General features: G+C 40.7%; 1 protein-coding gene across 1 annotated transcript in view; it reads right to left on the bottom strand.

Annotated features, from left to right (window-relative positions):
• The window catches only part of CCDC186 (coiled-coil domain containing 186), a 37552-nt gene that overhangs the window by 20421 nt on the left and 530 nt on the right, over positions 1-16601 (bottom strand). The window contains 5 exon segments of the mRNA XM_083741236.1: positions 746-862; positions 864-959; positions 2782-2910; positions 3771-3897; positions 8691-9364. Coding sequence (XP_083597362.1) covers positions 746-862; positions 864-959; positions 2782-2910; positions 3771-3897; positions 8691-9349 — 1128 coding nt within the window. The 5' untranslated portion in view covers positions 9350-9364.

The following is a 16601-nucleotide window of genomic DNA, read 5'->3' as shown; positions in this document are numbered from 1 at the left end:
GAAGCGAGAAAGCAGTGCAACCCCCCCCCCCAAAAAAAAAACCCTTCCAGGGCCCACTTTGTCCAGTCCTGAACTCTAATGGGACTATTTTTCCTGGAAAATTTATCGAGTAATGGAGGCAGATCAGCAGAGAAGTGCAGTGCATGAGATTTTCTATCCCCATTGAGCACTGGGCTAGACAGAGAGTTAAACCAGCTGCTGTCAGTTGCAAGAAGCAGTCAACTGAGCCAAGGGCTGTGAAAGGCCAGTAAAGAAGGACTGGTGGACCAGATTAGCCATGTGGGTCAGCAGTTAACCTCTGTCTTAGAAGCTCAATAGTCAGTATATGCAAGTAAAAAATATATAACAGAATAATTATTGGGGGGGGGGGAGAAACCTATATTAAAAAAATTATGCTAGAAACCCAAAAGTGCAACCTTAATTTTTACATGCAACATATAAATAGGAGACCTTTATCTCCCCCCCACCACCAAAAAAAGAAGAAACAAAGATGCCACATATTTATTTGATCATGCACCATACAACACCCCGATTTGGGATTAAGGTCTATAGAAGTGTAGCTTTTTGCCACTGTATTCAAATCAGCCCCCTTTCTACTAGAACTCTCAACTTCATCTGACTCAATATATTCTATTTCCCGTTCACTTGAAATAGATGCCAAGTCATTTCAGCATTTTAATCCCATTTCTGGAATTCAAGGTAAGTCGCAGGAATACAAAAGAAACTCAACATGAAGTGGATATACCTTGGTTTCAAAGAGCTGGTGCAAACGTCCTTTCTCCTGGGAAAGCTGCTTTATTTTGTTAGTTTGCTTTTCAATTTCTTTATTTGCATCTCTGAATTTTCTTTCAAGTATTTCTTTTTTCCTTTCGGAGGTCTAGGGACTCCTTCTCTCCTCTAACGTATTTCATTACCATGGCTTCTTTTTCTTGGCGGGCTTCTTCACATTTCTTGTTTGCCTTAGAATATCAAACACTACAAGTTTACTTTAGGTAATGAGAGTGAATATATGCCTCCCCTCCCCATTCGTCAAGATAATAAGAATACAAAATCACTGCAACTGAAGCAATGTGATCTAAATTCATGACTGAAGAATGAAGCCTAGCTTCCAATGAAGTGTTGAAAAGGAGGTGGAAGAAGAAAATGAAAATATGACTCAGCCTAGGACTTTTAATGTATTTTAATCTGAACCTTTCAAAGCCAGAACAGATAAAATAAATGTTTGGCTGGTCAAAGCAGCTTGCAGTCTAAAAATAAATTAAATAAATGGAATGGAGGAAAAAAGGGGAAAATAACAGGGAACAAGAATATACAGATAAATAAGCAAATAGTATTTTGTAACCCTTATCACATTTGTGTCTTGCCTTTTCTTGACTATTTCAGAGCAATGGGGTTATGCCATTTTAATAACCTTTAGAGCAGGGATGAGAAGCTCTCTTTTTGTTGTGGGGAACATTTTCCAGGAGTAATCCGTAGAAGACCAATGGGTAGGACCATCCCCTTTCTTATTCTGCCACTCCCCCCACCCCACCATTTCTATCCATGTAAAATGAGTACAATGGATTCAGATTGCGCCCTGCAGTGTAAGAGTCGTCACTCTTTCAGCCTCAGCACTATGTTGTACAGTGGTACGATTGCAAACGGTATCCGTTCTGGAGCCCCATTCGCAACATGAGCAGAATGCAACCCGTGTCTGCGGGCCGCGATTCGCCGCTTCCGCGCATGCGTGTGATGTCATTTTGTGCGACTGCGCGAGCGGCAAAACCCAGAAGTAACCCTTTCTGGTACTTCCGGGTCGTCGTGGGACGCAACCTGAAATCGCGCAACCTGAAGCAAATGTAACAAGTATGACTGTATTGGTAACTGTGAAAAGATAGTCACTCTGTCTGTCTGGATAACAGTACAGTCATACCTCAGGTTACAGAAGCTTCGGGTTGCACAATTTCGGGTTGTGTACTGCGCCGAACTCAGAAGTACTGGAACGGGTTACTTCCGGGTTTTGGCGCACGCGCAGACGTGCTAAATCATGCTTTGCGCCGAAGCACGATCCGTACATGCACAGACACGGGGCTGCGGGTTGTGAACATGCTTCCCGTACCGATCACGTTCACAACCCTAGTGTCCACTGAAATAGAAGACCAATAGTAATGGAATGCTGAATACTGTCTCACCATATTAGTTTTAACAGAAGGTGTCTTATGTACTATGCACACATGGAATGGGGATATATCTCACCTTGCCTTCAAGGTTCTCTCTACCCCCAACTTCTATCCTTATAACATTATAACCTATGGCTGCAACAACCAACGCTTGTCTCAGAGGATGTGTTCTGGACACATCTTCAGCAACTGCAAAATCCAGAACGGAGATTATATGAGTGACTTGACATCCATCTACAGTCATACCTCATGTTACAGACACTTCAGGTTACGTGTTTTCGGGTTACGGACCACGGGAAACCCGGAAGTACCAGAACGCGTTACTTCCGGGTTTTGTCGCTTGCGCATGTGCAGAAGTACTAAATCACACTTTGCACATGCACAGAAGTGCCGAATTGCACTGGCGTCGGCGCAGATGTGGCACTTCAGGATGCGAATGCTGCGGACGTGCCTCCGTCACGGATTACGTCCGCAACCCGAAGTTCCACTGTACAGTCATCAGCACCAGCCAAAATATGTTTAACTTTCAACTAAATACTTGAAGATATTTAATGCATACAGTGCCTATATCATCCTTCGTGTTCCTACAGAAAGCACAACAAGAACTTTTTTAAAAAGTCACCTGATCTGTACGAAAAGCCATCTCTTTGTGCAGTTGTTGTATGGCATTTTTTGCAGCAGTATCTTGGGATAGCAGTTTATCTTTAGCAGCTTTAACTTCTTTTTGGAGATCCTCTATTCTGGCCTCTAACTGCAAAGAGAACATTATGTATTTCGGCCATGAGCCAAAAAAGCGATCTGCAAAATTTGCAACTTGAGTAGAGCTTTTTAAAAATGTCATTGCATTTATATTTGGGAGCAGTTTGCAAAAGATCTTGACAGCCTAAAGCAGCAATATGCATCACATGGTGCTGGTCCTGCTATGGAAGCAAATCAAACCATATTGCCATCACCATCATGGTTCCAGTGATCATGGTTCCAAGTTCTGACAATAATTTCAGCACAGCTGTGGTCTTAAGTATTCATCTGGTATCCACAGGCAATAAGGAGCGATCTGATATCTAAGGGACAAAGCACTCCATCCCTCTTCCCAGTCGGGCCAAACACAGAAATCCTACAGGCTGCTGGAGAGACGGTCCCTCCTTTGACAGCTCCCAGAGTCTAGCAGTTAAAAAAAAAATACATCTGGCAGGGTAGTAATTTTGTAGCCTTGTTTACAAGGCTGAGTTTAACACACTTTTACATCTGGTAAGCATGGGAAACTAAACAGTCACATATAATGCAATATGATGCTCTATTCAAAAGAGAATCAAAATATTGCCCCAAGGGCTTCCATGTACATCTCAGTGCAAATAAAATATATACTATTTCCATTGAAAACACTCTAAAATTAAATATTTGCTGCCAAACATAAGTTCAAGGCAATTCAGGTAGCAACCTTCCTATACACAGCCTAGAGTTAGGATTCATTGAACTCCGTGGGACACTTCTGAGTCAACAGGTATATGAAGAAATACGAATACTGAACCAAGTATCTGAAAGTACAAATAGAAATACAAGTTTTATGTGAAATATCTTGAACAAGGCATGAATATGCCTAAAACTCCATACCTGTTTAATAATGCCAAGGTGCTGTTTTTCAGTTTCTGTTCTTTTCTTCAATTCGTCTTTTAAGTCGTCCTTTTCTGAACAAATGCCCAAAATTAGTTCCTGGTGCTTTTTGTTTTCTTTAATCAATCTGTCCAATGAAATAATTAAAAGAATATCCGATGAAGCAGAGCCCAGTGTGTATGACGAAAAGATAACTACATTGCCAAACCCTGGATTGCCACAGACCCAAAATTTCCTCAAGGGCTTCTTAACCCCCCTGCTCTCAAGCTAAGGCAGAGTCCACCTCCTTGGTCCTCAGGTCCTCCCTCACCAATACACCCCCCAAACTGACTAGACTTTTACCACTTCTGCCCCATCCATTTTACAACTGTTTCCACGTTTTACAAGAAAATTTTTGATGCTTTTCCATATAACAATCACCTATCACACGACAACACTAGAGGTGAGCACAGGGGACATGGAGACACTCCACACACTTGAGATGGCCACATGGCAAGGTGCTCTTAAACGTCACAGTAGCTGATGACCAGGGGTAGTTTTAAACTGCTTCCGTGTGGCTTAAAGAAAGCATAAATAAAGTCCGACATTTGCTTCAGAGGGAAACATAGAATCAAAGAATTGTGCAGTTGGAAGGGACTGAGGGTCATATAGTTGAATCCTCTGCAGTGCAGTAAGAACATAACATTAGAGGAGTCCCTGCTGAACTGGCCCGCTAACCTATTTAACCCAACATCCTGTTCTCAGTAGTGACCAACCAGATCTCTATTGGGAAGCTTATAAGCAGGGCACAAATGTAACAGACTTCCCACTGTTTGTCTCCATTTAGCTAACAGTTACTGAGAGACAAATTCAATGAAGGTTAGTTCTTTTTAAAAGCACAAAATGCTCAGGTGTGCTGCTCATATATTAGTAGAGCACTCTGAGTGCACAACTGTACACACACAAGCAAAATCTGCAGTGAGCTGGAGCCACAGGAACAATCCTCAAAATACAAGAATCTCATTTGTTTAACAAAACAAATCACAAAGACTCCTATGATACTTTGGTCTGAAAGTTTGAATTAAAAGAAAGAAACTGAGTAGTATTTCAGATCAAACTGCACATTTAGAGCATACAAAGCACTTCACTGTTGTCTAGGTAATAAAGCCACAAAGAGAAAGAATAGGCATGTGTTTAATTTGCTGGCTCCATGCCTTCGAACACTACAGCCAAATCAAAATCTCGAAAGATTTACAACCCTGGCAGCTTTAATAATAGCCTGGCCAAAAGTTGCCCAAACTTATTCAACTCTGTTCAAGGTGCCCTTTAGAAAATTTGCAAATGGCCAACAGCAACCTCCCAACAAGACCTCAAACAGCGACAGGCCAGGGGTTTTTTTAATAGTCTCATGGATGAAACAACATAATTAAATTAAAGATGTGGTCAGAAGATCCAAGGCTGCCTAGGGAGAAAAGAAAAGCTGGTTTGCCTGTAGCACATCACACAAATAATACTGAACTGGCACATCAAATTCGACACTGGTTCAACAAAGGCAAGTGAAGCCCAGAACGTTCATGTGAAACAGTTCTGAATTATTGCCAACTCCAAACTACTGCACAATTCACAGCACAAAAGTTCTGAATCACAGCCAATTTGTACCCCAGAAGCACATAAGTCAGAGGTGGGAAACCTGTGGCCTCCAGATATTGTTGGTCCGAGATTCCCATCCATCTCGGCCAACGTGGCCAATCGTCAGGGATGACGGGCATTGGAAACCAACAAGAAGTAGGTGATTTATGCACGCAGGCTGATAAGGAATAATTCTTCAAAGGATCTAGTCAGAATAGTTTCTGGCAAGGTTCCCAGTTTTGTGAAACTCCCTCCTGGCTGAGATCACAAACCCCCTCCCCTGGTGCACGTTAGGCTCTTGGTGAAGGACTTTTAAAAAGAAACATATTCAGGAGGCATTTTAAATAAGCTTTTCTGATTTGATGGGTAATGTTAACTGATTTTTATCATCTCTACCTCTTTTGTAACCTCACTGTGTACTTAGAAACTATGGTGTTAAATGGTATAGACATTGTTGAACTAAAGAAAGAAATAAAGGTTTTCTTAGTGGGACAGATCTAATGGTAGCGGTTGCTTAGCCATGATTTTGAAATTACAGTGGTACCATTGGTTACGGACGGCATCCATTCCGGAGGCTTGGCGGTATCCCGAAAAGTCCGTAACCGGAGGCACCCTTCTGCGCATGCACATGAGGCGAAGATTCGCAACCCGAAGATTATGTATCCAGAGGGATACGTAACCCGAGGTACCACTCTACAACCTCCTCTCATTCTCCACTCACCTTACTGCCTTTTACCATCATTTGTAATTGTACGGACACCAACATAAATGCTGCAATCCTAGACTCACTTACCTGGGAGTAACCCCACTGAACTCAAAGGAACTCATTTCTTAAGTAGGCATGTGTAGGATTGTCCTTAGCACAGTAGCCACTAAATGTCTTGGTAAAAAAGGATGAGTTAAGCAGCCCAAGAAGAAACATCAGTGCATGTATTACAACAAGGAACAGGGCAGGGTTACTTCAAGATTGGTGGTAGAAGGAGGAGGCTATGTATAGGAAAGGAGCACAAAATCCTGTGGCCTATTCCTAGTTCTTTAGCCATAGTTTAAAAAAAACAAAGACTGCTTAACTCCAGCACCAGCCTACTGAAATTACACCGCCCAAGGGCCACCTTTGATTCTCAGTGAAATTCTGTTTCTTTTGGAAACGGAAGTTTACCTCAGTTCAAAGTGGACCAAAGTAAAATTTACCTAAAACATACAGTAAACATGTTTCCTGCAAGATTGGGAAGTTATTACATCACAGAGTTTGGTTGGTTTAGACTCACAGCAGAGGACATTTCCTGTAACTGCAAGATCCAGTGATAGCTTATGTATAAAATCAATATTTTTAAGAACTTAAAAAACACAGCTGTTTGGAAGTTTTTCACACACCATCCTGTCATGGCTGGAAAGTCTCTTTGTAATCACAGACATGCTCTGGGAAAGTCTTTGCTGATAAACAATTCACAAGTGAGAGTATAGCTTACTCACTGGGGCAGGATACTCTACCTTGCCCCAGAAGCAGCTGAGAGAGAGAGATAGAGAGATTAAAAAGAGTATTGGGTTGCTATTTCTTCCCAAGGAAAAAATTGAACCTACTGCCCTTACTATTTTCCATATACACAGTTACTTTCTTATAAATAAGGTAAAGTGTTAGGATAGTGACATCAGCATATTTTTACATGTGTAAGTGAGCAAAATATATATTTGGACAGACTGGCACGGCCATTATCACATTACAAAATACACATCCTCATACACAGAGGCCCATAAATACGTCAGCGTGACATGGAAATCTGCCCTGCCAGCTGTCAGGCCACTGCAGAGGGATGAGAGACATGGACCAGAAGAGCAGAAGAGATAGATAATTTATTTGATTTTGGTCTCCCTTTTAAGTTTCTGTGGCACCCATTTCTTCCTTCATCAGAAGATTCTAGTGACTTTATGTGTTCTAGGGCACTTTAATGTGCTTCTGATTATTTCATGTTATTAGATAACCTTGTTCAGTAGCAACACATTCAATTAATTGTTCATTCTCTCTTCTTGCTTCAGTTACTCTGTGATGTAAGGCTTCAAGCCTGGAAAAAAACTCAAAGGAAGGAGGGTCCTACACAGCTTCTCAAAGGCTGTTGGAGAACACCTCAGGTTTCCAAGCATGTTGTTGTCCAAGGCCAAAGTTCTGATTATGCTCCTGATCTGCATATTAGTCACCATATTTGCATTTTCTTTGGTAACTACATTAAAACATGCACAAATACTACGGATTTCAATGACGTCTGCATGCAAGTGGCTGTGCTACATCATATGCCTAGTCAATAAGTTCTAAAAATTGCTGTACTAAGAAGCAACTGGTGTGTTTAACCCTACATCACTGCAGGCCTGTTTCAAACCCTCACTAAAAGTAATTCAAATGAGGTAACAAATAAGCTACTACGAATAACTGCAGTCTTCCTCTAATATTAAAGTACCAACGGCTATCTTCAATAGTGGCTTTGCCAGTAGTGGAACCTGCTACCATTTGGGCAAAGCAGGGGCATCCGATTTTTGCCGCAACCCCTATCTACTGGAACCCTCTGCACAATATCCCATAGTATTCCAGAGTGCCTCCCAACCCCACAGAGCTGCTTTTCAGGGGGCATGAGGAACTGCAGTGGGTAGGAGTTTTGTACCTGATGTACCCTGCCTTGTCCAAGCAGCAAAGTGATCCTTGGATACAAGCTGGGGACAGAGGTAAACTGCAATGAGATAAATTTAGTTTAACCTGAATGAAACAGGAAAGAGGTTTCGCATTCTGTCCCCCCATCCTCACTGCAAAGTACTCCTCTGTAGAGTGTATTGCAATGGAAAGGGGCTTTTGGACTAACATACAGTAACCAATAGTTTGGTCCTCAAAGGCATTAGAATTTACTCTTATCCATTAAACAGAAGACCCACATACCAAACCCCAAACTGTTTTTGAAGCTACTCAGTTTCAAACACACCATGTCTGAATCCATCAACTGAAGGAGAGTATTTAAAAAAACAGAAATCTAAAGCCCCACAGAACACTTGACACACAGTTATGTGAATTTTGGCACGTGATTGCCTTACCTAACGTACGCTTTGGAAACCAGATGGTCACTTTATGGACGGATGAGTTTATATATGAATTAATCTCTCTGCCTATTGAAAACTGAAAATGCTCTTGCAAGCAATGTTGTTTGCCCAAGCTGACCATTTAGCCACAAAGACATCACTATAGTTACACAGCACAAAGCTGTAACTCCACAATACGTAATGAATAACATTCATGTTTAAAGATCTATGTGCGGATGTTCGCCCGGTACTCACTTCTTTATTGTGTGTTCTTGCTGCAGATATTTATCTTGCATGCATTTTTCAAGTACAGCCAACGTAGCTTCACTCTTGCACACCCCATTTGGAAGTTTATGGTCTTTCAACAAACCCGTCGATAGTAGTTCAGACTCTATTTCTTCTAACAAAGCTTCCTGAGAAGAAGCGTTCTTAATAGTTGAGATAAGATTCTTAGTACAATCTGTGTCATAAGGGCTTTCTGAGCAGACCCCATGAGGCCCTTTCATATCGTCATGCAATAGGTGTACCAGGGATCGATCTGTGTCATCAGTTTTAGAAACTTGTCCTTTACAGTCTCCCATACGTAAACAGTCCTCTTTTGTCTGCATTTCGAATGGTTTAGCACAACAATCTCCACCTCCATCTCCATTAGCGTCTGGTGTAAGCTGTGCATCAACAACATCCCCATTTCCACTTGCATCAAGAGCTGTTGAACTGGGATCCAGTGTCAATTGTTTATTTTCTGTGCTCAAAGTGCTTTTTTCACCTCCAGTGTCTGCAGTCTGTAGACTATCCTGAATTCCCAGTGTTTTCTCTGCTTCTTCAACAGCTGATGAGCTGGAAGATACGTCATCAGTCTTTGAAAGGTTGACCGGATACAGGGGACTTTGCTCTTCTTGTAATTGCTCATCCATCTTTTCACCAAGAATCTGAGAAGAAAACGTAAGAGTAAAATAGTTTTGAGTCATAAAACATTTGTTTCCTGTAATAACCTTGATCACTTTCAACAACGACCAAAGATAAACAGATGAGTATCAGCATAGATTGAGTCATAAAACCTAAAAAAAGGGCAAGTTAGATACTTCGGGATTTAACTCTTTAACCAAATATTTCTAATGCAGTGGTTTTCAACCAGTGTGCTGTGGCACCCTGGGGTGCCTTGAATGGTGGTCAGGGGTGCTGTGGGCAACACTGGTCTCTGTCCCTCTTTCCTTTCCTCCCTCCTTGGATGCCCTCTCTGCCTCCCAAAGTCTTGCACAGCTGTAGAACTTGTAGGTGAATGGTACCTCTGGGGCTAGTCAGGGGGTGTTGGTTACCAGGAGCAGAGAGAGCCTCAGAGTAAGCAAGCAAGCAAGCGAGGGAGGGAGGGAGGAAGGGAGGACAGCCAGTCCATCTTCCAGCCCTTGCTGTTGGGAATGGACAGACAAGTCCCAGATTTCTATGGGGAAGTGAGGAGGCACTTCTCTTTGAGGGTGAGGGGGGCTGCTCAGATAACAGGGGCAGCAGCAGTGGCTGCCCAGAGGACTCCCAAGATAGGAGAGGAGGCTGAGGGAACACTCCACAAAAAAGCGTGTTCAAAAAAGGGTGAGAGACTGCCAGCTCTGCAAGCAAGGGGTGACATAACTGGGCTCCCGAGGCCCACAGGGGTGCTGCATAAAGAATGAAGTTGGTCAAGGGCGCTGTGGGCTCAAAAAGGTTGAAAACCTATGTTCTAATGAACTATGTCTGTACAAACACACAAGGCAGTAACACTTTGCACTACCACTCCCAGAGGTAAGGTTTATGCTGCATGCCACACCCAATCCCCACTCATCAGAGCTGTTTCAGTCCTATATTCATGCTGGGAAATGTAAAGTAGAAGAGTATTTTGCTTCCAGTATTTGGAAAGTCAGTGGGTAGCTGTGTTCAAGTGGCATATTGAAAGCCAAATGATCAAGCTGCAGCATTCAACTGATTAATCAACAAAAAGCTTAACTGCACACTGAAAACTTGGCCTGCCCTTTGCCATGACTAGTCAGTGGGGTTTACTACAAGCAAAATGTCTTGATTTGGGACTCCTGAAAGATCTGCTACTGGGCAGGTCATATAGCTGCGCCATCTCCACCCACCCTCCTGTTACCAGATATGATGAAAAAAATGTAAAAAGCTTTTCCTGCTTCCTACCCTATGAAGGGACAAAGTCCATGGCTTTTCTTCAGACAGTATGACTTCTAGGCGATAGAAGCAGATTGTACTCATTAATTGATCTTTCACAGAACTGATGGACATTGTACTTGTTTACATTTAAAGGCTCTTCTGGAGTGTTGCTAGATAACAGGGGTTACTGCATATATATTTAAGGCATTGCCTTACATGTGATATGGGACTCTCTCCCAGAAAACCTATGGGATACTACCTTTTTCTTCTTCCTTCAAATGCCACCTAGAAACATCTTTCCTAATAAAACCTGTTATCACTCTGCCTATCTGAAACACATATATGCTAGGTGTTGTGATTAAACGTTTATCTCACAGTAACTGATTAAAATATGAACATATCTGACACACTGATTATTTAGATCCTTTCCAATCTGGGCGCAGACCACAGTATGGGACTGAAATCAGCCTTGGTTACCCTTATGGATGACCTTCATTGAGAAAAAGACAGGAGGAGTATATCCAATGGTATCCAACCATATACCAAAACCTAGTCCTTGATCTTGGGAAATGTCATGTAAAACTGGAGTGACAGTATCTTTAGAGGCATCCCAATCAATGCAGTTTGGAACTGTCCTGCCAAATTGGGCAAAGTTACATTTTGGTACACCATCTTGATTCAAAATGGCACCTGACATTCAAATGTGGACTTAAGACTGCCTGATCCACTTCAGGAACCCTGGTGCCAAATTGGGGTATATCTATCTATAAAGCATTAGTAGAATCATTTGGACTTCCTTCATTGGAGGTTTTTAACTAGATGTTGGATGGCCATCTGTCTTGAATGCTTTAGTTGATATTCCTGTATTGCAGGGGTTGGACTTGGGGTCACTGCAATTCTTTGATTCTATGAATTAAGATATATACATATAAAATATCACATATAATGACAACATCACAGCCTAAGTGGCCCTAATATAGAACATTCCAAAGGGCTGATTTTGACAAGCTGGTGATTATACAGGTTCATCCTATCTGTACTAAAAACAGTTGTAAAAACAGGAAGAATAAATTTACAAGATAATAAAATAATAATCACAGAAAGCTTAAAAAGAATGACATAAAATATATTCCATGGTGCAATGCAAGGTTCATATTTCTACCAACCATATACCAAAAGTTCATGAATGTTGCCAAAGAAACTTATTTAGTGGGACTGTGCCAACCGTGAGATTGTTTGGTCATATAAATCACAAATGACTCCCAAGCAGAAGCAAAGTATTTTTTTGAGTCAGTTTTTCAGAAATGGCAATGAATATGACTTTTTTATACCACAGAATAACAAGATGCATCCCTCCACCCTTGAGAGATCACTAGATGAGGAGCAACCAACAGATATAGAATTTACTGTTGAGAAGTAAGTTCGGCATGGTCAGCATCAAAAAAGATAAAAGACATAGCTTAGCATCCAAGGTGACCTGTTTGCCAACAATACTACCTATCTCCATTGGAATCTGCTTACGGAATTTGTGTACATAATTACAGTTCTAACACATATGCAAATATGTTCCTCGTACCTTACAACCCCGCCAGCATAAGGGGGAACCAGATCTTACAGTATGAGCTAGCCAGACCAGAGTTAAAAACCACCACTGAACCTCTTCCTAATGTTTGCAGACGTGGACCTAAAGGGATAAGAGGAGCAGATCTTAAGCCACTGAGAATCTTTCAGTTCACCTATAGGGTTGATCTCCCACACTGATTTCAAAGCAGTAAGTGGAAAGACCCTGCCTTTTTGGGTGCTTGCCACAGCTAGATGTTCCTAAGGTTCCAGTGCTCTAGTGGCTACACCATGTAACATAGGATCTTTCAAGATGATGCCGATCTGATTGATACGTAGCTGATCTACTCCTGAATCTTTCAAGTATTCCGAGAGTTGTGATTCTGTAACTGGCATGTTGTTCTCATAACAGTCTTGCAGGCGATGCAGTCCCGCTTTGGAAAGAATAGTAGATACTGTTAATTTATCTTGAGCCTGAAATTGTGGTATATAAGGAAAGGAGATTAAGGATGAGGGGTATGGAGGCTAGTTTCTTACACCTTCTGTTCCACATATCTATAGTGTAATAAAGACTTCCATATTGACCTCTTTGGGAGCAAAAAGGGGATCACAATTAGAGGGAGAGAAGGAGAATCTTGTGCATCCAGTGCAACCCAAGATGTTGGTAGATCTGCTAAAATCATCAGAACGATTTGCCATTGCTGAAAGGCATCAAAATATGTTGGTAAATAAAGGACTTCCCAGCCTCCCTGGCTGGATTTAATTTTGCAGCAAAAAATAAGAAATTGCCAAGAGGTAAGGGTATTATGTGAAATCGACAGGACTTGAAATAGAAACAAGATTCTGGTCTACCATTTTTACAGTAGCCACTCTCCCCAGAATAGAAAAAAAAAATCAAAGCCTGCCAAGCCTTCCAGTCCTCTACAATATGTTTGGGGGTGGAATTAGGGTACTTTAAATGAAGCAATTTGTTCAGATTCCTAGGAATTAGAACCCCAAAACATTGCAAGGAGGTAGAACAAGTTTGGTGGATCATCTAATTTCTGGTTGAGTCTGCAAGTTCACATTCCAAAATAAGGTCTCTGATTTGTCATAGTTTATAAAGAAACCAAACACCACCCAACAATAATTTATAGTTTTAATTACCTCTGGAAGAGCAGCTTTTGGGCCTTGATGATGGCAGTGTCACCAGCAAGTAAGCTAATAAGGTGTTTCCAGGTACCCACTGTGAACCCCTGGATTAATGGATTGTTACGATGATATCTTGAGAGGTCTCCAAACCCACAGAGGCCAGAAAAATAGACAAAGCACTTTCCAAGACATATAGTAAGAAGCTTCCTTCTGTACATCTGCATATTATTTTTATTTGTTGCTAGAAGAATAGTGCAGAGTACTCTCATTTTCTCATTAAATATATATAATTAAGACTTTCCTACAATCAAAATATAAAATCCCTTTTAACACAGAACATTAAGCAACTGAGCACAAAACAAATAGCTCATTTCCTCTCTTTCTTAGATGTCTTAAAGTCAAAAGAGCAAAGTAAACAGGATGTTCTATAGCCAGCACTTTATTTTATACAGTAGTGGGTATCTTCTAATTCTTGGCGAACAACAAATATTGCTTTGCCGTCACAGAAAGTGATAAAGACGTGTACAAATAAAATGTTGTTTTTATTCCAGTTAGAAGCCCAAGATCTGTATTATTTTTAGTTTAATAGTATTTAAAGTGTTATCACACAATACTAAAAGAAATAACATTACGCTGTTTAAGTGTAATCTTTGTGTGGACTATTCCTGCTCTCAACAGATAAGTGGGAGCTGCGCCTTGTTATAAAGGAACAAAGATTCTATAGCTTATTGTGAAAGTAAAGTTCAAGTGACTGTGCTATAAGGCCTGCTTTAGAAATTTGTTTAAGCTGTCCCTTTAAATGCAATGTTTCCTTTCAAATCAGTTAGTAAAATCAGAAGTCCTTGTAGATATTTTAAAATATTGGTAACTACACTTCAAAAGGACAAGAAACTAAACATAATAAATGAAATCAGTGTTATTCCCTTGCTTATTACGGTAGCATGTTAATAGCACTGATCACTCTCTAAACATCTGGTAAAAGATGTATGGGGAAACAGGAACAAGATCTAAAGAAGAAAAAATTAACATATTTTATAGATTGGTACTGACAAAAGAAAATTTACTGCTAACAAAGGGGGGTGAAGCTGAGGCAGTACCACACCATTTTATTCAATGTTGCTTACTTTCATCAGTATCTGTTGGTCCCAATTTTTTAAAACATGCATCAAAGCAAGAAAAACAAGCCAGATCACCAATGCAACTTCATAAAGATGTGGCAGCATAAAGGGAAAGCACATACACAAACAAGTTTGCAAAGATGCCAATATCCTCCAAATATGACAGTCAGCCATCAGTCTCAGGAACAGCCCACGACCCCAAACATAAATATATATACTGTAATTCACAACAAGCACAGTGAACCCTGATGTACAGAATAAAAAATAGGGGTGGACATTTTCAGTGTCCTTCAGAATTTCTTGGGGCAGAAAAGCAAACACTATAAAGAATTGCCCTTCACACAAAAACAGCACAAATATTAAAGCTCACAGGGCAATCAGCAACCGACTTCTTTTCCTGGCTGAACCTTTCCAGTCTCTTTTTAGAAACCTTAATAATTGTGCATTCTTAATGGTTGTTTGGGATCTCAATGTATTTCCTATAGACTTATCAATTTGCCATAGAGATGTTCACATTTTCCCAGTACTCTAGTCACACTCAATTCAGATGTCACATGTACCAAGCTGCCATGCCTTCCCCCTTCCTCCTTACATTCTGAAATTATCTCCAGCCCTATCTGGCAAACTAGCCATAGGATGGCTCTAAACTGGAATCGGAGTCATGGTTTGAAGTGGACTTGAAGCTAAACTATGGCTGGTGGTAACCAATTCAGGCATCACAAAAAAACAACAACAACACCTATGGTTACCACAAACTAGGAAGTGAAGAAGGAGGATGGGCAGGCAAGGAAGATGCTCCTAATATTCAAAGCCTGGTCTAAACTGAGCAAATATATTGATAGGAAAATATGTTATTCCCCACTGCTTTTGAATGTCTGTGTCATCAGTAAATAATCCCAGACAGACCACACTTGACTGTATTTGCTGTCCTTCTGCTATTGTAGAACATGACCTTGCCCAAATAAGTTCTCCAAGTTCATTCATCCACCCGCATGCAACACAGCCCACACTGACAGCAGACAAAATACAATACTGAAAATTACCCAAGTTTTAAATTAATAGAGAGCCTTTTCTTTACATGCTTTCTTTTGTTTCATTAAAAAAGAGAAGGACTAAGGTTGCAAATACTCCATTTTGGTTTTAAGACGAAATGCCTGAAACTATTTATCTAGTGACTAATGCTAAACATCAACAGAAGCTATACACCTTCAGCTCAGCTGTAGATTTCTTCGCTTCCAATATCTCACTACTTTTTCAATATTTAATACTGCTTTCCTAATTTTATGTCCTCCATGAGTCATCCCATAAGAATTTTCCTAGAATGACCTGATCTGCATTCTGTTCTGGATTTGCTTATAGATGATTTCCAAGGTAAAGTTCACTACAGTATACTGCTTAACTACATGGGCTGTATTTTTACCAATCCAACGTTAGGTAATAGTTAACGAAATGGATTAACACCAGGAACAAGTCAACTGAGCATTATATAAAATAGCTGGGGAGGAAAATCTTTGGTAAACTAAAGTTATGTGACCACACAGATCTGTGAAGATTTAAGGGTTTGCAATCAGAAATACAGCATGGAAGATAATATACAAAGCTGAAAGTCACATTCTTGTTACAAACCAAAAATGCCTTTTTTAAAAGGTCAGTAGGGGTGTTAGAACACTGCTCATTCTCCATGAAATTTCTCTACCTTTCCCTCTTTCTCTGTCAATCTCTTTCTCTATTGACTTACATAGGGGAAGGCGTGAGATCCATGAGAACAGCAAACATAGTTTTTAGTAGTTACTTTAGCATCCATCTCCTAATTGGAGATGGATTGGAGTGCCTTGGAAACCTAATTCACTGCAGTTAGAAAACCTAGACTAGCGGGTCAAAACAATACCCCACCATCTTCACTCAAGTACAGAGCAGTCCCTTTGTCATTTAGGCTTTGCTTTAATATATATGCACAGCAGTGATTTTAAAAATGCAGTGTTTGGGTGGGGGACATCCAAATCAAGAGAGCACAGGAATATAGGGAATCCTGGACCAAGAACCAACTTGAGATCATTGTTATTGTACTGTATATTTAGTGGCTTTTCCATGGCCTTGGGATCAGGTGCTGGCTGTTGCTGGCTTTTAAACTTATTTTGGCTAGAAATACATATGATGTACCAAGAAAAGTTTTGACCAACGGTCTGCATCCAGGTCTGCTGTCAGTACAGTGGTACCTCAG

This window comes from Podarcis gaigeae (genome assembly GCF_964106915.1).
Source record: "Podarcis gaigeae genome assembly, chromosome: 5".
NCBI lineage: Eukaryota > Metazoa > Chordata > Lepidosauria > Squamata > Lacertidae > Podarcis > Podarcis gaigeae.
The sequence above is the reverse complement of the archived record's forward strand: the minus strand, read 5'-3'. Positions and strand labels throughout refer to the sequence as shown.